Below are 20,174 nucleotides of genomic sequence, written 5' to 3' on the forward strand. Positions count from 1 at the left end.
GACCGCTTGATCGAGCACCTCCACTCCGTCTGCCAAAACAGACAGGATCTCCCGGTAGCCACCCACTTCAACTCTGCTTCCCACTCCCATTCAGATATGTCCATACATGGCCTTCTCTACTGCCATGATGAGGCTAAACTCAGGTTGGAGGAGCAACACCTCATATACCGCTTAGGTAGTCTCCAGCCCCTTGGTATGAACATACAATTCAACAACTTCTGGTAATTCCCTCCCCCTCCTTTCCCCTATCCATATGTCACTCTGCCCCCTCCCCCAGCTGCTTACCACCTCCCTCATGGTTCCGCCTCCTTCTACTACCCATTGTGTTTTCCCCTGTTCTTTCTTCACCTTTCCTGCCTATCACCTCCCTGCCTCCCTTCCCCCAGCCCTTTATCTTTCCCCTTACTGGTTTTTCACCTGGAACCTACCAACCTTCTCCTTCCCATCCTCCCCCCACCTGCTTTATAGGGCCTCTACCCCTTCCCCTTACAGTCCTGACGAAGGGTTCCGGCCCGAAACATCACCCGATCTTTTCCACGGATGCTGCCCGACCTGCTGAGTTCCTCCAGCTTGTCGTGAGTGTTGCTTTGACCCCAGCATCTGCAGATTATTTTGTGTTTACAATTTGTTTTATGGGAAGGATGTATGTAATAGAGAAATGGAGGTCATTTAAAGGTGAAATTTTGAGGGTACAGAATCTTTATGTTCCTGTTAGGTTGAAAGGAAAGGTTAAAAGTTTGAGAGAGCCGTGGTTTTCAAGGGATATTGGAAACTTGGCTCGGAAAAAAAGAGAGATCTACAATAAATATAGGCAGATTGGAGTAAATGAGGTGCTCGAGGAATATAAAGAATGTAAAAAGAATCTTAAGAAAGGAATTAAAAAAGCTAAAAGAAGATAAGAGGTTGTTTTGGCAAGTAAGGCGAAAATAAATCCAAAGGGTTTCTACAGTTATATTAATAGCATAAGGATAGTGAGGGATAAAATTGGTCCCTTAGAGAATCAGAGTGGACGGCTATATGTGGAGCCGAAAGAGATGAGGGAGATTTTGAACAATTTCTTTTCTTCGGTATTCACTAAAGAGAAGGATATTGAATTGTGTAAGGTAAGGGAAACAGGTAGGGAAGTAATAGAAACAATGATGATTAAAGAAGAGGAAGTACTGGCGCTTTTAAGGAATATAAAAGTGGATAAGTCTCTGGGTCCTGACAGGATATTCCCTAGGACCTTGAGGGAAATTAGTGTAGAAATAGCAGAGGCTCTGACAGAAATATTTCAAATTTCATTAGAAACGGGGATGGTGCTGGAGGATTGGCGTATTGCTGATGTGGTTCCATTGTTTAAAAAGGGTTCTAAGAGTAAACCTAGCAATTATCGGCCTGTGAGTTTGACATCAGTGGTGGGTAAATTGATGGAAAGTATTCTTAGAGATGGTCTATATAATCATCTGGATAGACAGGGTCTGATTAGGAACAGTCAAAATGGATTTGTACGTGGAAAGTCATGTTTGACAAATCTTATTGAATTTTTTTGAAGAGGCTACTAGGAAAGTTGACGAGGGTAAAGCAGTGGATGTTGTCTATATGGACTTCAGTAAGGCCTTTGACAAGGTTCCACACGCAAGGTTAGTTAGGAAGGTTCAATTGTTAGGTATTGATATTGAAGTAGTAAAATGGATTCAGCAGTGGCTGAATGGGAGATGCCAGACAGTAGTGGTGGATAACTGTTTGTCAGGTTGGAGGATGGTGTGTAGCAGTGTGCCTCAGGGATCTGTACTGGGGCCAATGTTGTTTGTCATATACATTAATGATCTGGATGATGGGGTGATAAATTGGATTAGTAAGTATGCAGATGATACTAAGATAGGTGGTGTTGTGGATAACGAAGTAGGTTTTCAAAGCTTGCAGAGACATTTAGGCCAGTTAGAAGAGCGGGCTGAAAGATGGCAGATGGAGTTTAATGCTGATAAATGTGAGGTGCTACATTTTGGTAGGGCTAATCAAAATAGGACATACATGGTAAATGGTAGGGCATTGAAGAATGCAGTAGAACAGAGGGATCTAGGAATAATGGTGCATAGTTCCCTGAAGGTGGAATCTCATGTGGATAGGGTGGTGAAGAAAGCTTTTGGTATGCTGGCCTTTATAAATTTGAGCATTGAGTATAGTAGTTGGGATGAATTGTTGAAATTGTACAAGGCATTGGTAAGGCCAAATTTGAAGTATTGTGTACAGTTCTGGTCACCGAATTATAGGAAAGATGTCAACAAAATTGAGAGAGTACAGAGAAGATTTACTAGAATGTTACCTGGGTTTCATCTCCTAAGTTACAGAGAAAGATTGAACAAGTTGGGTCTTTATTCTTTGGAACGTAGAAGGTTGAGGGGGGACTCGTATTTAAAATTATGAGGGGGATAGATAGAGTTGACGTGGATAGGCTTTTTCCACTGAGAGTGGGGGAGATTCAAACAAAAAGACATGAATTGAGAGTTAAAGGGCAAAAGTTTAGGGGTAACATGAGGGGGAACTTCTTTACTCAGAGAGTGGTAGCTGTGTGGAATGAGCTTCCAGCAGAAGTGGTTGAGGCAGGTTTGATGTTGTCATTTAAAGTTAAATTGGATAGCTATATGGACAGGAATGGAATGGAGGGTTATGGGCTGAGTGCAGGTCAGTGGGACTAGGTGAGAGTAAGAGATCGGCACGGACTAGAATGACCGAGATGGCCTGTTTCCATGCTGTAATTGTTATACGGTTATAATGTATATAGAAACAAGACAATATTTCTCCAAACCAGAATCTAAAGCACAGTAGAACAGATAACACACGATAACTAATGAATATACCACATGACTTGGCCTCCTCATCTGTGGTAGGAATTCCACAGATTCACCACTCTCTGGTTAAAGAAATTCCTCATCTTTGTTCCAAAGGGACACCCCTCTATTCTGACGCTGTGTCCTCTGGTCTTAGACTCCCCAGTATAGGAAAAATCCTCGCCACATCCACTCTATCGAGGCTTTTCATCATTCGATAGGTTTCAATGAGGCCACCCCTCATTCTTCTCAATTCCAGTGAGTACAGGTCCAGAGCCATCAAACACTTATTCTAGATTTTGCCCACTTCCTTCCTTTGGGCTATAACCATTCCTCTCCATAGATACTCTCTGACCTGCTGAGTTCCTCCAGCATTAAGATTCCCAGCATGTGCAGAACCTCTTAGGTTTAGAAGTTGAGCTGCAGACTGTCCCATTGCCTTGGAGCGATGGAGGATGAAAGGTGACCGTATACAGGTGTATAAGGCTATTACGAGTTTTAAGGTGCTTGGAAGTAGGTACAGAGAAGATGTCGGGAGTAAGTGTTTTTTTTTACACAGAGAGTGGCGAGTGTGTGGAATGGGCTGCTGGTGACGGTGGTGGAGGCGGATACAATAGGGTCTTTTACGAGACTCCTGGATAGGTACATGGAGCTTAGAAAAATAGAGGGCTATGGGAAACCTTAGGTAATTTCTAAGGTAAGTACATGTTCGGCACAGCATTGTGTAGTTTTTTTTATCTTTCTATATTTCTTCAAGACACACTCCCCTAAATTAATGACAGCACACCGTAAGTTTAAGTCACACTCTAGTTTAAATAACACTGTGTTGTAGTAAACCATCTTTCCCATTAGCCTCTAATCCCGCTCAGATTACCAAACAATCACTTCCACTGGGCAGAGAGACTAACACAGTAAATCGAGGTTTACTGAGCCCTCACAATCCATATCGTCTCGTATGGCTGAGTGGTGCCACTCAATACCCCGCAAGACCAAGGAACTGATCATAGACTTCAGAAGGAAACCAGAGGTCCATCAGGCAGTCCTCTCAGAAGGATCAGACGTGGAGAGGGTTAGCAACCTCAAAATTCCTCAGCATTATTACTTTAAAGGACCTTCTCTGGGCCCAGAACTTAAGTGCAATTACAAAGAAAGCACAGCTGTGCCTCTATTTCCTTAGAAGTTTGCAAAGATTCGGGCATCTAAAGCTTTGACAAACTTCTATAGATGTGTAGTGGAGGGTAAGTCAACTGGCTACATCGCAACCTGATATGGAAACACCAATACCCTGACATGGAAAATCCTGCAAAAAGTGGTTGACACTGCTCACTCCACCACTGGGCACCTGAAACACTGTCGCAGGAAAGCAGCCTCCATTATCAGGGACCCCACCATCCAAGCCATGCGCTCTCCTCGCTGCTGCCATCAGGAAGGTGGTACAGGAGCCTGAGGACTCACACCACCAAGTTCAGTTATTACCATCAGGCTCTTGAACCACAGGGGATAACTTCACTCATCTCATCACTGAACTGTTCCCACAATCTATGGACTCTCTTTCAAGGACTCTTATCTCATGTTCTCGATATTTATTATTTATTTATTTATTATGACTGTTGTTTCTCCCTTTTGTATTTGCAGTTTGTTGTCTTCTGCACTCTGGTTGAACGCCCTAGTCAGGCAGTCTTTCATTGATTCTGTTATGATTATTATTCTATAGATTTATAGAAAACCTACAGCACAATACAGGCCCTTCAGCCCACAATTCAGCTGAACATGTACTTACTTTAGAAATTACCTAGGATATCCTTAGCCCTCTATTGAGCATGTCCACAGGAAAATGAATCTCAGGGTTCTATATGGTGACATATTGTATTTTAATAATAAAATTTACTTTGAACTTTAGTACGAGGGACTTGAAATTCAATCTGATGGCAACGGTGTTTATCGTCACTGTCATGAAAAAGTAATCCCCTCTGGAGCAGGCTGTGGTTATCCAGAGCTGAGTCACCAGCTCTTTCACTGACGTGGGCGCACTTCAGGCTTTCAACTGATAATCTGGGCACCTCTCCCTCCCTGCCACTTATTTTCCCTGTTCATTGCCATCGCTTGTGAGGTTTAGTACTTGAGTAGACCTGCCCGCCTCTGCCTCTATACTCAGTAACACAGGTCAAAATGTGTGCTCGACTATTTAACCCCACTCACTCCCATGGATTTGGGGCTCTCCAGCAGACTGGCAGAATGAAGCTTCACTCTTGATGAAGGCGTGTGAGGTGACTCTGATATTCACACCAAACAGACCTACCAATCCCTGAAAAGAGGTGGAATGATCCACACTAGTTTAACCATTATGGAAAGTACAGATTTAATCCCTGTATAGTTCATTCATCATCATCATATGCCATGTCGTATGATGTGGGTGATCTTGGTCTCACGACCATGATTGTTCTTGGCAAATTTTATGGAAGTGGCTTGCCACTGCCTTCTTCTAGGCAATGTGTTTACAAGACAAGTGACCCTAGCCATTATCTTCAGAGATTGTCTACTTGGCGTCAGTGGTCACATAACCAGGAGTTGTGATATGCATCAGCTGCTCATATGACCGTCCACCACCTGCTCCCACGGCCTCACGTGACCCTGACCAGGTCACTAAACAGGTGCCACACCTTGCCCAGGGATGACCTGCAGACTATCAGAGTGAAGGAGCACCTTACATCTCCTTTGGTAGAGACATATCTCCACCCCACCGCCCATTAGTCCATTCACTTTCCTATATACCTGTTCTTCAGCTCATTTTAAATTTTACACCTCTTTTGGGTCATACAGGTGCACAACACAGACTCGGACCACTAACATTTGAAACCACATTTCTCCGAGACATAATAAAACGGGTTAGTGTTGGACAGTGTAAACGCAGGTGCTTGAAGGTCAACGCAGACTCAGTGGGCTGAGGGGCCTGTTTCACGCTGTATCATTCTATGATTATAGAAGACAGCCTGCCTGACATGTTGAAGTGTTAAAATGGATAGTAGTTTTTTGATGGCTTCTTGGTCCAGGTCTCTTTGGGGGCTTTGCTACTGCCTGCAAGGGGGGAAGGAGGTCCGTGCTTTTGCTGGAGCAAGTGGGGGGAGGGCTGATGCTTTTTGCTGCTACTTGTGCGTGGGAGGGGGACAGGGAGCTTTTGGGGTTGTAATATTTCTGTCATTCATTCTTTGGGGTTTTTCTGTTTCATGTTTGTCTGCGAAGAATAAGAATTTCAGGTTGTATACTGTATACAACCATTGAACCGTGTAACTTAGGACTCAGGGTCCATGTCCCACAGCATCAAGAAGAAGAATAGGGGATGAATCGTATTGTGGTTAACATGACTGAGTAAAAACATTTCATCCTCATGTTCTATTGTCATTCATGCTCAGTGGTACAGATTCAATACGTTATGTTGAGACGTATTCTGGAGTCAGTGTATATAGCAAATATTAGCTTCACCCCAATCTTCAGACATGAACATGGATTGTAGATTAAATTTAACATGCAGCCCTGAACAAGTTTTCCTGGAGCTGTGGTCTGGAGTTGATTACAAAGCAGACAATGCTGATTGACATACATTTTGGGTGTCTGGAGTGTGGGTGCAAAGAAGGAGCTGTATGAAAACTATGTGTCATTCAAAGGAAGCATTGTAGATAGATTATAACTATAGAATTGTCCTGCTTTTATATTTAGCATATAAAAGTGTCATGTAATATTTGATGGGGAGGCCTCTTCCTCCAAGAGTGTCTCAATATGATGCCTGTTGTGTGTTTTTGTTGAATAGAACACTTCTGTATCCAGCTTCAGTATCTCTCCAGTGACTTTATTCACGTTACAACAGATCAAATGGCCTATTTCTGCTCCTATGTCTTATGGACATGTGGGCACAAGAAGCGCAACTGGCTCATGGCTTACTACACCAACGGTCCAAGTTCTAGTAACTAGACACCATCAATAGCTCCCTTGGACATCACAGGTCTTCACAAAGTTACACAGCACAGAAACTGGCCCTTCAGCCACTGTACCCTCCATCGAGTACTAATTTACACAGATCCCATTTTGCGTTCTCTTAATTCCCCAAAGATTCAACCGTTCACTCCGATATCAGCAGCAATATACAGCGACCAATTAAATCTACCAACCTACACAGCTCTGGGATGTGGGAGGAAGCTGCAGTGGCCATGAGAACCTCATGCGGTCACACAGACAGCATCAGTGTTCAGGATTGCTGAAATGTGAGCCTACCACTAGCTGTGTCACTGAGTTAACTCCGTTTATACTGTACTCTTGACCTTCTCTCTATGATGATGATGCTTTAAAAAGCCATGTTTGGTATCAATTGCCCTAATCTTCTCGGCTCGTTAATGCAAACAATCTGCACCGTTCAAGAGGCTGCCATTTCTCAGGGCAAGGTTATACATCAAAGAACATAGGTGCAGAATTAGGACATTCAGCTCATCGAATCTGTTTTGCTATTCAATCAGGGCTGATTTATTTTCCCTCTCTACCCCATTCTCCTTCCTTCTACCTGAAACCATTAACACCCTGACTAATCAAGAATGTATCAACCTCTACTTCAAATATACCCCATAACTTTGCCTCCACAGCTGTCTGTGGCAATAAATTCAACAGATTCATCATCCTCTAGCAACAAAAATTCTTCATCTCTGTTCAAAAGGGACATCCTTGTATTCTGAGACTGTACCCGCTGGTCCAAGTCTCCCCCACCATAGGAAACATCCTCTCCACATCCACTCTATCTACCCCTTTCAGTGTTCGGTAGGTTTCAATGAGATCTCCCCTCATTCTTCTAAACTCCAATGAGTACAGGCCCAGATTCAAATGCTAACCGTTTCATTTCCGAGATCATTTACATGAGCCTCCTCTGGACCTTTGCCAACGCCAGCACATCTTTTCTTAGATGAAGGGGCCTAAATCCGCTCACAATACTCCAAGAGCAATCTACAAATGCCTTATAAAGCCTCAGCATCAAATCCTTGCTTTTATATTCTAGTGCTCTTGAAATGAATGCCCACAGTGCATTTGCTTTCCCTACCACCGACGCAACCTGCAAGTTGACCTTTAGGGAATCCTGCACTAGGGCTCTTAGGTCCCTTTGCACCTCCGATTTCTGAATTCGCTCCTTGTTTAGAAAATAGTCTACAGTTTTATTCCCTCTACCAAAGGGCATGACCACACTGCATTCCAACTGCCACTGCTTTGCCCATTCTCCCAATCTGTCTGAACGCTATGAGACGATTGGCTGCAAAAGCTTCATTCTTTGGAAGTCCTGACCTTTCCCTCTAGCAGCAAAATCAGTGGCTTTGGGAATGGAAAAGGAAAGATTTTGAAAGTTACCGACCGGGAGGAGCTGGCATGACCTGTGCCAGAGCCCTGCTGCGTGTTGGAGTTCCGATGCCTGCCAATTGGGGCCTTGGCAGAGGTCACCCCAGTCTGCGCCATCGATCCGCCCTCGTCCTCACTGCCGCCAAAGCTTGTGATGTAGGTGATCTTCTCCTCGTGGGTAGGCGAGTTCGATCGCGACCGTGACCTCGTCCCTGAGCTGGACTCAGACTGTGACCTAGAACATCAGCAAACGCCACAGGAGAACTCGTTACATCGGACTATGATCACTCAAGCACTGTGGATAGATCCACAACTGGGAAATTAGGTTTAATAGCAGACTGATCTAATTCAAAGAGTTAACTCAATTCCCCAACACTCAGGAGAATCGAGTGGACAGCCAGAGACTCTTCCCCAAGGCAGAAATGGCTAATATGAAAGGGCATTATGTTAAGGTGACTGAAGGAAAGTATGGGGGTAGTGAGAGGTAAATCGTAAACACTAGGAAGTCAGCAGTTGTTGGAAATCCAGAGCAACACATTCAATATTCTGGAGGAATTCAGCAGGTCAGGCTGTATTTATGGAAGTGAATAAGCAGTCGATGTTTTGGCCAAGACCCCTCTTCAGGGCTGAGAAATTGACTACCTGTTTATTTCCACAGATGCTGCCTGACCTGCTGAGTTCCTCCAGCATCTTGTGTGTGTTGACGTGAGAGGTAAGTTTTCTTTTACACAGAGAGCAGTAGGTGCATGGAACGCACTGCCAGATACATAAGAGCAGGTTCACAGACCCCTCAGTCAAAGGTAAGGTTTCATGGCATAAAACCCCCTGTAGTGCAGACACATTAGTTAGGCACATGGATGATAGAAAAATGGAGGGCTATTTGAGAGGGAAGGTTTAGGCTGATATTAAGAGTCATTTAGAACATCAAAGGTCACCTGTTCATCATCATGAAGTCTGAGTAATATCGAGAGGCGTGCAGTTACTGTGAAATTGTACTATAGCACAGAACAGTGCATTCCTGATCAAACACCAGAGGTGTCAAGTGATACCATATGGAAACAGGCAGTTTGGCCCGTCAGGTCCATTCTGACCATCAAGCACCCATCCACACTAATCCCATTTCATTTCCCCCAACATTGCTTTTAAGGAACTCAGCCCAAAACGTTGACTGTTTATTCATTTATATAGATGCTTCCTGACCTGTTGAGTTCCTCTACCATTTTGTGTGTGTCACCTATATCCTGCCAGATTGAACTACTCCCCTTTCCTTTCCAGTCCTGAGGATGAGTCTCAGTCCGAAACGTTGACTCTTTATTCTGAGCCTGACCTGCTGAGTTCCATCAGCAGTTTGTGTGTATCACTCTGGATTTCCAGCATCTGCAGAGTCTCTCATTATTTATGTTTCCCTTTAATTTTGCCTGGATTCTATCCATTATTTACATACGAGGGACAACTTGGGACATGAGAGAAGCTGGACCTGCCACAGGATCATGGGTAGAGCATACAAACTCCACACACACGAGTCAGGATTGGACCAGATTCAGAATCAGTATCAGGTTAAATATCAGCGGCATATGTCGTAAAATTTGTTGTTATGTAGCATCAGTACAATGCAATACATAATAATAAAAACTGCAAATTACAGTATATATTAAAAACGTTAAATAAGCAGTACAAAGAGCAAAAACAAATTAGTGAGGTAGTGTTCACGGATTCATTGTCCGGTCAGAAATTGGATGGCAGAGGGGGAGAAGCTGTTCCTGAATTGTTTGAGTGTGTGCCTTCAGGCTCCTGTATCTCCCCTCTGATGGTAACAATGGGCGATGGGGGCCCTTAATGATGGATGCTGCTTGTTTTTGAGACATCGCTCCTTGAAGATGTCCTGGATTCTGGGGAGGCTAGTGCTCATACTTATACCTTACTTTATACTTTATTGTCATAACAGAACTGACCAAGTTTATAACTCTCTGCAGCTTATTTCAGTCCTGTGCAGTTGTTTCCCCCACACCCCATACCAGACAGCGATGAAAAGAAAGAGAAAATCTGCAGAAGCTGGAAATCCGAGCAACACACACAAAGTGCTGGAGGAACTCAGCAGGCCAGGCAGCATCTATGGAAAAAAGTACAGTCGACGATTCGGGCCGAGACCCTTCAGCAGGACTGGAGAAAAAAAAAGATAAGGAGTAGATTTAAAAGGTGGGGGAGGGGAGAGAGAACACAAGGTGATAGGTGAAAACCGGAGGTGCAGGGATGAAGTAAACAGTTGGGAAGTTGATTGGTGAAAGAGATACAGAGCTTTAAAAGGGGAGTCTGATAGGTGGGGATAGAAGGCCATGAAAGAAAGAAAAGGGGGGAAGAGCACCAAAGGGAGGCGATGGGCAGGCAAGGAGATAAAGTGAGAGAAGGAGAGGAGGATGGGGACTGGTGAAGGAGGTGGCGGGGCATTACTGGAAGTTCAAAGAATCGATGTTCATGCCATTAGTTTGGAGGCTATCCATGACGGTGATGCAGCCTGTTAGAACGCTCTCCATGATACACACGTCTGTAGAAATTTGCGAGTGTCTTTGGTGACATACCAAATCTCAAACTCCTAATGAAATATAGCTGCTGACGCAATATTTCAGGTCACTATAGCTGCAAGATGGCGGCTCCATTAACTGTAGTAAAGTGGATGAAATGAGGTGGGATTAGTGTAGGAATATGTTGAGGCCAGATGAGGCCCTTCGTTGGCAGGTTGTTGTGTCCTAGCTGCTTACGTTGTTACCGTCAGTTGATACGCAAGCCAGGGCAGTACGATATGGAGAGCATGCTGTTGCCTATGTAGTAAGCTCCCCTCTCCATGCAGCTAATGAATCCAAAGGAACTGCAGAGCCCGATACAGTTTGGCACCAGCAGCGTTTCAGGAGTTACCAGTCAGCGTTGATCTCAATGTAGGACTGCCTTATGGATGACAGCTCCAGAATTTTCCTCGGGTATTTTTCCCATGAATGTGTATATACCATTAAGTCACTGGAGCAGAATTATGCCATCTGGCCATTAAGTCTGCTCTGCCATTCCATCATGGTTGATCTATTACCCCTCTCAACCCACTCTTCTGTCTTTTCCCCGTAACTTTTGATGCCCTGACTAATCAAAACACTATCAATCTCCACTTTAAATATACCCAAGGGCTTGTCCTCCACAGCCATCTATGACAATGAATTTAATATATTCACTACCTATTGGCTGAAGAAATTCTTCCTCACCTCTGTTCTAAATGGAAATCCCTCTATTCAGAGGCTTTACCCTCAGGTCCTAGACTCACTAAATACAGGAAACATCCTCTCCACGTCCACTCTATTTAGGCCTTTCAATATTCCATAGGGTTCAGTAATATCCTCCCGCATTCTTCTAAACTCCAGAAAGTACAGAACTAGAGCCATCAAATGCTCCCCATATGTTAACTTTCATTGCTGGAATCATTCTCAAGAACCTCCTCTGGACCCTCTCCAATGCCAACATATCTCTTATTAGACCAGGGACCCAAAACTGCTCACAATATATCACATCCTTGCTCTTATATCCTAGTTCTCTTGAAATTAATGCTAACATTGCATTTGCCTTCCTTATCACCAACTCAACCTGCATGTTAATTTTTAAGGGACTCCTGCAGAAGGACTCTCAAGTCCCTTTGCACTGCTATTTTTTGAACTTTCTTCTCACGTAGAAATGAGTCTGTGCCTTTATTCCTTCTACCGAAGTGCATGACCATATACTTCCCTACCGATATTCACTTGCCACTTCTTTGCCCATTCTCAATAGTACTTACCCCTCCCCCTTCTTCATGTAATGGCCTGGTTAAGATTTCTATGCCGTAGGTATTTCATTTGAGCAGTTTCTGCAATTAGTTTCGGCCAAAATAAAAAGTCCTGCTGTTTAACTTAGGAATGCTGTGTCAGCCAATCAGGATAGTGGAATCAGGAGAAAGTTCTAGAGAGAGTGGGGCGGGGTGGAGTGAGATTTGTAACGGACAGTACTCTGGTTTGGGGTCTTTTTGGCGGGAGCTCAGAAGAGGACAGCAGGAAAGATGCCTCAGAATGCTGTGGGAAGGAGAGGCCCGTTGCAAGAAGTGCTTTGTGCGGATCAATGGCTCCAAGAAGGAACACAATACTCTTGAGAGAGAGATCCCACTTGCTCGAGATGGTTATGAGGGGAGTCTGAAAAGATGGCATGTGTTTTCACGCAGACCATGGGTATCTCACCATGAGTATGAGATACAACCCTGAACACCCAGGTTTGGAAGATACAGGCTCCAATATTGTGTACACATTTAGACTAGTTTAACTGTAATGGGTTTTTTAATTTATTTTTTCTTTCTTTTCTTTCTCTTAATAGCTGTTTAATAAAGTTGAAATTAGTAAATCTACTTTAAATTTTTGTATGGTGCACAATCTGTTATTTCTTGCCAACCAATAATTGTGCACAGGTAGTATTTACACAGCATTCATTCCAATTGAGGTTTCTTCATCACAACGTTCCTCTTTGATTGAACCCCAAATCATACTGACCCTAGACGTATATTGTTTGTAGAAGGTAACCTTTTTCCCATTGAGTCACGTGGCTGTTAGCAGAGCCAGCCAACAAGCCAAATTTGCTTATGGACCCGGTGAGGGGGCTGCATTCGTATTGTCAGCAAACTTGGCCACAAGGCCATCAATTCTGTCATCCAAATCACTGACAGATGTGAAAAGAAGCGGTCCCAACACCCACCCCAGAAGACCACAATGGTCACCGGCAGCCAGCCAGGACAGGGCCCCTTTATTCCCACTCTTTGCCTCCTGCCGTTTGGCTAATCTTCTGTCCATGCTAGTATCTCTCCTGTTATATCATGGACTCTTAAGTTGCTCTCGTGTGTGGCACCTTGTCAAGGACCTTCTGAAAATCTAAATTAACAACATCTACCAACTCTCCTGCCTATTCTTTCCTCAAAGAATTCCAACAGACTTGCCAGGAAAGATCTCCCTTTAAGGAAACTATGCAGACTTTGGCTTATTCTATCATGTGCCTCCAAGTGCCCTGAAACCTCGTAATTAAAAATGGACTCCAACATCTTCCCAACCACTGAAGTCTGCAATGCAGTCGAAGTTTGAGATCAGAGTTTTCCTTCTCCTCGTTGAGCAGCCACCCACAGCTGACAAGCCCCATATGTCCGGGCAGAATAGCTTTAAAGTGCTAGCGACCCACCTTTCCCCCTTCTCCAGTCAGCAGAAATGTTCCACCTGGCTCAGTAGCTAAGCCACAAAAGAAAACCAGGAGCTGGAATTGGTTGTCAAAACTACTTGAGATGCACGCCGTTGAAAGCATTTAATAGGCTGTGGAAGCTTTTCCCCATAACCCCTCCCTGTGGGCATGACAACCTTAAGAAACTTGCAGGAAAGCAGCACAGAGGTAAAAGATAAGCCCTGGTCTTTCCTGGAGACTGGAGGCTCTCTTGGGTTGGAGAATTGCATACGTGCCTGTGTGAGAGGGACGAACAAGGCTTGTTTTGTTGCTTGTTGTTTTCTGCCGAGCACTGTGGGAATGCTATGTTGGTACCAGAATGCGTGGCAACACTTGCAGGCTGCCCCCAGTGTTGGTTGTTAACACAAACTATGTCGGTGTACACATAATAAATAGACTTGAATCTTAAATCCTTCAAAAGATAGAGAAAGTGAACTGTAGATATTTGGGACATTTCTTGGAACGTAGAAGATTGAGAGGAGAGCTGTTAGAGGTATACAAAATTATAGGGTAACCGCAAACAGGTTTTTTCCACTGAGGTTGGGTAGGGCTACAACTAGAGGTCTTGGGTTAAGGGTGAAGGGTGAAATGTTTAAGGGAAACACGAGGGGGGACTTCTTCACTCAAGAGAGTGGCGCAAGTGTGGAACAAGCTGCCAGCAAAAGTAGTGCTTGTGGGTTCGATTTCAATATTAAAGATCGAAGTTTGGATAAGTACATGGATGGGGAGAGCATGGAACTCTATGGTTCAGGCACAAATCAGGACTAGGCAGAATAACAGTTTCACAGGGACTGGATGGGCTGTTCCTTGCTCTATGACTTAAAATCTGACACAAACAACTCTTCGTTTTCAATCTCCTTTTGCCACCAAAACCCATTTCTGCGCAGTATTCATTTTAAATTGTTATAATGAGAAGCACCACATGGAACAGAGTTTCAATGTCAAACTGTGTAGTGTAATTACCTTTTATATGGGTCATAAGTTGGGCTGTCTCTCCTAGCATAACTGAAACAGAAAAGACAGCATATTAAAAACTAACTCTGAAACACATTGATGACCTCTACCCACCCCCCAGTCTCCCTTTAGCTGTCAGACCCTGCCAATGTTCAAATTCAAAAATAAATTTAATAACAAAACTGTACTATGTACCAGATATTCTCTACCAAAAGTGATGTAAGGCACTTCTTCCCTCCGCTATCCTGCAGGTCACCCTTGGGCAAGGTGTAGCACCTGCTTAGCCCCCCCACCCCGATCAGGGTCACGCAAAGCCATGGGAGCAGGTGGTGGATGGTCGTATGAGCAGCTGGTGCAGATCGCAATTCCTGGTTATGTGACCATTGATGCCAGGCAGACAATCTCTGAACAATATTGATAATGCCTGGGGTCACCTGTCTTGTAAAGATGCAGCCCAGAAGAAGGGAATGGCAAACCACTTCTGTAGAAAAATTTGCCAAGACCAAACATGGTCATGGAAAGACCAAGATTGGACACGTCATACGACACGACATATAACAATCAAACTATACTAGATAATACTTTGAAATTCATTTTCTTACAGGCATTTACAGAAAAATAAAGAAATACAATAGAATTTATGAAAAACACAAATAACAACCAATGTGCAAAAGATAAAAAAGTAACTAAGTAATAATGAGAACATGAGTTGTGGAGTCCTTGAAAGTGAGACAGTCTGTAGGTTATGGAATCAATTCACTGTTGAGGTGAGTGAAGTTATCCACACCAGTTCAGGAGTCTGATGGTTGTGGGGTAATAACTGTTCCTGAACCTGGTGGTGTGGGACCTGAGGCTCATTGTGGTGAGTGAAGTTATCCACACTGGTTCAGGAGCCTGATGGTTGTGGGGTAATAACTGTTCCTGAACCTGGTGGTGTGGGACCTGAGGCTCATTGTGGTGAGTGAAGTTATCCACACTGGTTCAGGAGCCTGATGGTTGTGGGGTAATAACTGTTCCTGAACCCGGTGGTGTGGGACCTGAGGCTCCTGCACCTCCTGCACAATGGTAGTAGCGAAAAGACAGCATGGCCTGGATGTTGGAGACCTTGATGGTGGCTGCTGCTTTCTTGTGGCAGCACTCCTTGTAAATGTACTTAATGGTGGGAAGAGCTAGTGGTGAGATTTAAGATCATAAGAGATAGGAGCAGAATTAGGGTTCAAGATGAAGATCAAAGACTCGAATAGGCTAGTATGCACGATGTAATGCTGAGGATTCAGACCACATTTGGAGTATTGTGAACAGTTTTGGGCCTCTTATCTAAGAAAGGATGTGCTGGCATTGGGGAGGTGCTCAGGAGGTTCAGGAGAATTATCCCAGGAATGAGGAGTGTTTGATGGCTCTAGGCCTGTACTCACTAGAGCTTAGAATGAGAAGTGATCTCATTTAAATCTATCTTGGCCTTTCAATATTTGATAGAGTGGACATGGAGAGGATTTTTCAACTAATGGGAGAATCTAGGACCAGAGCACACAGGTTAAGAATACAGGGACGTCCCTTTAGAACACGGATGAGGAGGAGTTTCTTTACTCAAGAGGGTGGTAAATCCATGGAATTCATTGCCACAAAAGGAAGTGGAAGTCAAGTCATTGGGTATATTTAAGGGAGAGGTTGATAGGTTCTTCAGTAGTACGGATGTCAAAGCTTAACGGGAAGAAAGCAGGAGGATGGAGTTGAGAGGGAAAGTAAGTCAGCCATGAATGGTGGAGCAGACTTGGTGGGCTGTATAGCCTAATCCTGCTCCTATGTCTTATGGTTTTATGATCAGAGACGTGAAACTGAGGCCCACAACTCCCCTCTCAGCTGAAAGTGAAAGGTCCCAACACAGCATCAGCCCTGACCACCAGGCTATTCACAGGCAGCTGCTTACGGCAAACTGAGATGCACAAGTTGGGCTGCCATTTTCCATGGAGTATAGAAGTACTTGATTGCATCTGTGACACAGAGCCCCTCACAGTAGGTACAGTAGAAATTAACCATTTCCTTAATCTGACATCAACAGTACAGCGTCACCCTGACAAAGAGTGGTCAAGATTAAGAAAGTGTTTTAAAACCATAGATAGCAAAGAGCTGAGTTTAAACACAGGGTACCTGGGTGGACTGATTTTTCTCCCCTTCAAGCGCTTCTCTCTGAACTCTCTCCGCTGGCGACGAGACCTTCGTCCCTGCAAAGAACACACACCAAAATAATTAAACCTGTTCCGCACCTGATACTGGCAGCCATGGAGACGCACATAAAGGATGCTCATGGCATGGTACAGAAATACCAATGCCCTTGAACAGAAGATCCTAGAAAAAGTTGTGGATACGGCCCAGTCCACCGTGGGTAAAGCCTGCCCCATCATGAGCACACCTATGTGAATTACTGTTGCAGGAAAGCAGCATCCAACATTGGGGAAACCTCACCACCCAGGACGTGGTCTCTTTTCACTGTTGCCATCAGGAAAAAGGTACAGGAACCTCAGGACTCACACCACCAGGCTCAGGAACAGTTATTACCCCTCAACCATCAGGCTCTTGAGCCAAAGGGGATATCTTCACTCAACTCCATTTGAAATGTTCCTACAACCAATGGAGTCACTTTCAAAGATGCTTCATTTCATGTTCTCAATATTTTTTGCTTATTTATTATTATTTCTTTTTTTTTGTATTTGCACAGCTTGGTGCCTTCTGTATTCTGATTGAACGCCCAAGTTGGACAGCCTTTCATTGATTCTTTTATGGTTCTAATACACCTACAAGAAAATAAATCTCACGCATATGGTGACATATATGTACTTTGATAATAAATTTACTTCGCACTTTGGACAGTCCTTCTCATTAGATAAAACAGAATGTATAACAACAGGTATTTAGGATGGGAGGGACTACAACTAGAGGTCATGGCTTAAGGGCGACAGGTGAGAAGTTTAAAGAGAACATGAGGGGAAACTTCTTCACGGAGGGTTGTGAGAGTGTGGAATGAGCAGCCAGCACAGGTGGTCCATGCAAGTTCGATTTCAACGTCCAAGAGAAGTTTGGATAGGTACATGGATATTAAGGATATGGAGGGCCATGGTCCCAGTGCAGATAGATATGGGTGTAGACAGTTTAAATGGTTTTCAGCATGGACTATCTGGGCTGAAGGGTCTGTTTCTGAGCTATACTCCTCTATGACTCTATGAAACTGGGAGCCCATCGTTGTTGCTGGAAGAAAGAGCCTGTGTGGGATACCGAAGTGCTGGGTTGTGACTGTAGTTTTGAAGGCGTCTGGATCAAGGTCTCTTTGGAGAGTTTCTGCTGTTGCTTGCATGGTGGGGGGGGTGTGGTCAGAGCTTCTGCTGGCACAGATGGGGGGAGGTCAATGCTCTTGCTGCTGCTTACGTGAAGTGGGGGCAGGGTGCTGCTGGGCTTTGATGTTTCGATCATTCATTCTATGGGGTTCCTTTGTCAGTGAAGAGTACAAATTTCAAGTTATATACTGTATACAACAGCAGGGGAGATTCGGCATGACATCAAAAACTTTGACAAACTTCTAAGATGTGTAGTGGAGAATGTATTGACTGGCTACATCACACCTTGGTATGGGAACACCAATGCCTTTGAATGGAAAACCCTACAAAAGGTAATGGATTCAGCACAGTACATCAGGAGTAAAGCCCTCCCAACCACTGAGAACATCTACATGAAACATTGTCTTAGGAAAGCAGCAGCCATCATCAAAAATTCTCACCACCCAGGCCATGCTCTTTTCTCGCTGCTGCCATGAGGCAGAAGGCACACAAGCCTCAGGACTCGCACCACCAGGTTCAAGAACAGTTACTACCCCTCGACCATCAGGTTCTTGAACAAAAAGGGAAAACTACACTCATCTATTGAGATAGAAACATAGAAAATAGGTGCAGGAGTAGGCCATTCGGCCCTTCGAGCCTGCACCGCCATTTATTATGATCATGGCTGATCATCCAACTCAGAACACCGCCCCAGCCTTCCCTCCATACCCCCTGATCCCCGTAGCCACAAGGGCCATATCTAACTCCCTCTTAAATATAGCCAATGAACTGGCCTCAACTGTTTCCTGTGGCAGAGAATTCCACAGATTCACCACTCTCTGTGTGAAGAAGTTTTTCCTAATCTCGGTCCTAAAAGGCTTCCCCTTTATCCTCAAACTGTGACCCCTTGTTCTGGACTTCCCCAACATCGGGAACAATCTTCCTGCATCTAGCCTGTCCAATCCTTTTAGGATTTTATACGTTTCAATCAGATCCCCACTCAATCTTCTAAATTCCAACGAGTACAAGCCCAGTTCATCCAGTCTTTCTTCATATGAAAGTCCTGCCATCCCAGGAATCAATCTGGCGAACCTTCTTTGTACTCCCTCTATGGCAAGGATGTCTTTCCTCAGATTAGGGGACCAAAACTGCACACAATACTCCAGGTGTGGTCTCACCAAGGCCTTGTACAACTGCAGTAGTACCTCCCTGCTCCTGTACTCGAATCCTCTCACTATAAATGCCAGCATACCATTCGCCTTTTTCACCACCTGCTGTACCTGCATGCCCACTTTCAATGACTGGTGTATAATGACACCCAGGTCTCGTTGCACCTCCCCTTTTCCTAATCGGCCACCGTTCAGATAATAATCTGTTTTCCTATTTTTGCCACCAAAGTGGATAACTTTACATTTATCCACATTAAATTGCATCTGCCATGAATTTGCCCACTCACCCAACCTATCCAAGTCACTCTGCATCCTCTTAGCATCCTCCTCACAGCTAAGACTGCCACCCAGCTTCGTGTCATCCGTAAACTTGGAGATGCTGCATTTAATTCCCTCATCCAAGTCATTAAGATATATTGTAAACAACTGGGGTCCCAGCACTGAGCCTTGCGGTACCCCACTAGTCACCGCCTGCCATTCTGAAAAGGTCCCGTTTATTCCCACTCTTTGCTTCCTGTCTGCTAACCAATTCTCCATCCACATCAATACCTTACCCCCAATACCGTGTGCTTTAAGTTTGCACACTAATCTCCTGTGTGGGACCTTGTCAAAAGCCTTTTGAAAATCCAAATATACCACATCCACTGGTTCTCCCCTATCCACCCTACTAGTTACATCCTCAAAAAATTCTATGAGATTCGTCAGACATGATTTTCTTTTCACAAATCCATGTTGACTTTGTCCGATGATTTCACCGCTTTCCAAATGTGCTGTTATCACATCTTTGATAACTGACTCCAGCAGTTTCCCCACCACCGACCTTAGGCTAACCGGTCTATAATTCCCCGGTTTCTCTCTCCCTCCTTTTTTAAAAAGTGGGGTTACATTAGCCACCCTCCAATCCTCAGGAACTAGTCCAGAATCTAACGAGTTTTGAAAAATTATCACTAATGCATCCACTATTTCTTGGGCTACTTCCTTAAGCACTCTAGGATGCAGACCATCTGGCCCTGGGGATTTATCTGCCTTCAATCCCTTCAATTTACCTAACACCACTTCTCTACTAACATGTATTTCACTCAGTTCCTCCATCTCACTGGACCCTCTGTCCCCTACTATTTCTGGAAGATTATTTATGTCCTCCTTAGTGAAGACAGAACCAAAGTAATTATTCAATTGGTCTGCCATGTCCTTGCTCTCCATAATCAATTCATCTGTTTCTGTCTGTAGGGGACCTACATTTGTCTTTACCAGTCTTTTCCTTTTTACATATCTATAAAAGCTTTTACAGTTAGTTTTTATGTTCC

The 20,174-nt window shown here is 44.2% G+C and overlaps 1 protein-coding gene across 3 annotated transcripts in view; it reads right to left on the reverse strand.

The window, feature by feature from the left end:
* Positions 1–20,174, reverse strand: part of clasrp (CLK4-associating serine/arginine rich protein) — a 144,693-nt gene that overhangs the window by 70,933 nt on the left and 53,586 nt on the right. For all 3 annotated transcript variants that reach the window (XR_011888098.1, XM_072274541.1, XM_072274542.1), the window contains exons 10-12: positions 16,539–16,612; positions 14,400–14,441; positions 8,194–8,412 (exon numbers count right to left, since the gene is read on the reverse strand). Coding sequence is in view for 2 of the 3 variants with exons in the window: in XM_072274541.1 (XP_072130642.1) it covers positions 8,194–8,412; positions 14,400–14,441; positions 16,539–16,612 (335 nt within the window). In the remaining variant the exon portion in view is untranslated. The remainder of the gene's footprint in view (positions 1–8,193; positions 8,413–14,399; positions 14,442–16,538; positions 16,613–20,174) is intronic.

Source organism: Mobula birostris, chromosome 12 (genome assembly GCF_030028105.1).
Source record: "Mobula birostris isolate sMobBir1 chromosome 12, sMobBir1.hap1, whole genome shotgun sequence".
Taxonomy (NCBI): domain Eukaryota; kingdom Metazoa; phylum Chordata; class Chondrichthyes; order Myliobatiformes; family Myliobatidae; genus Mobula; species Mobula birostris.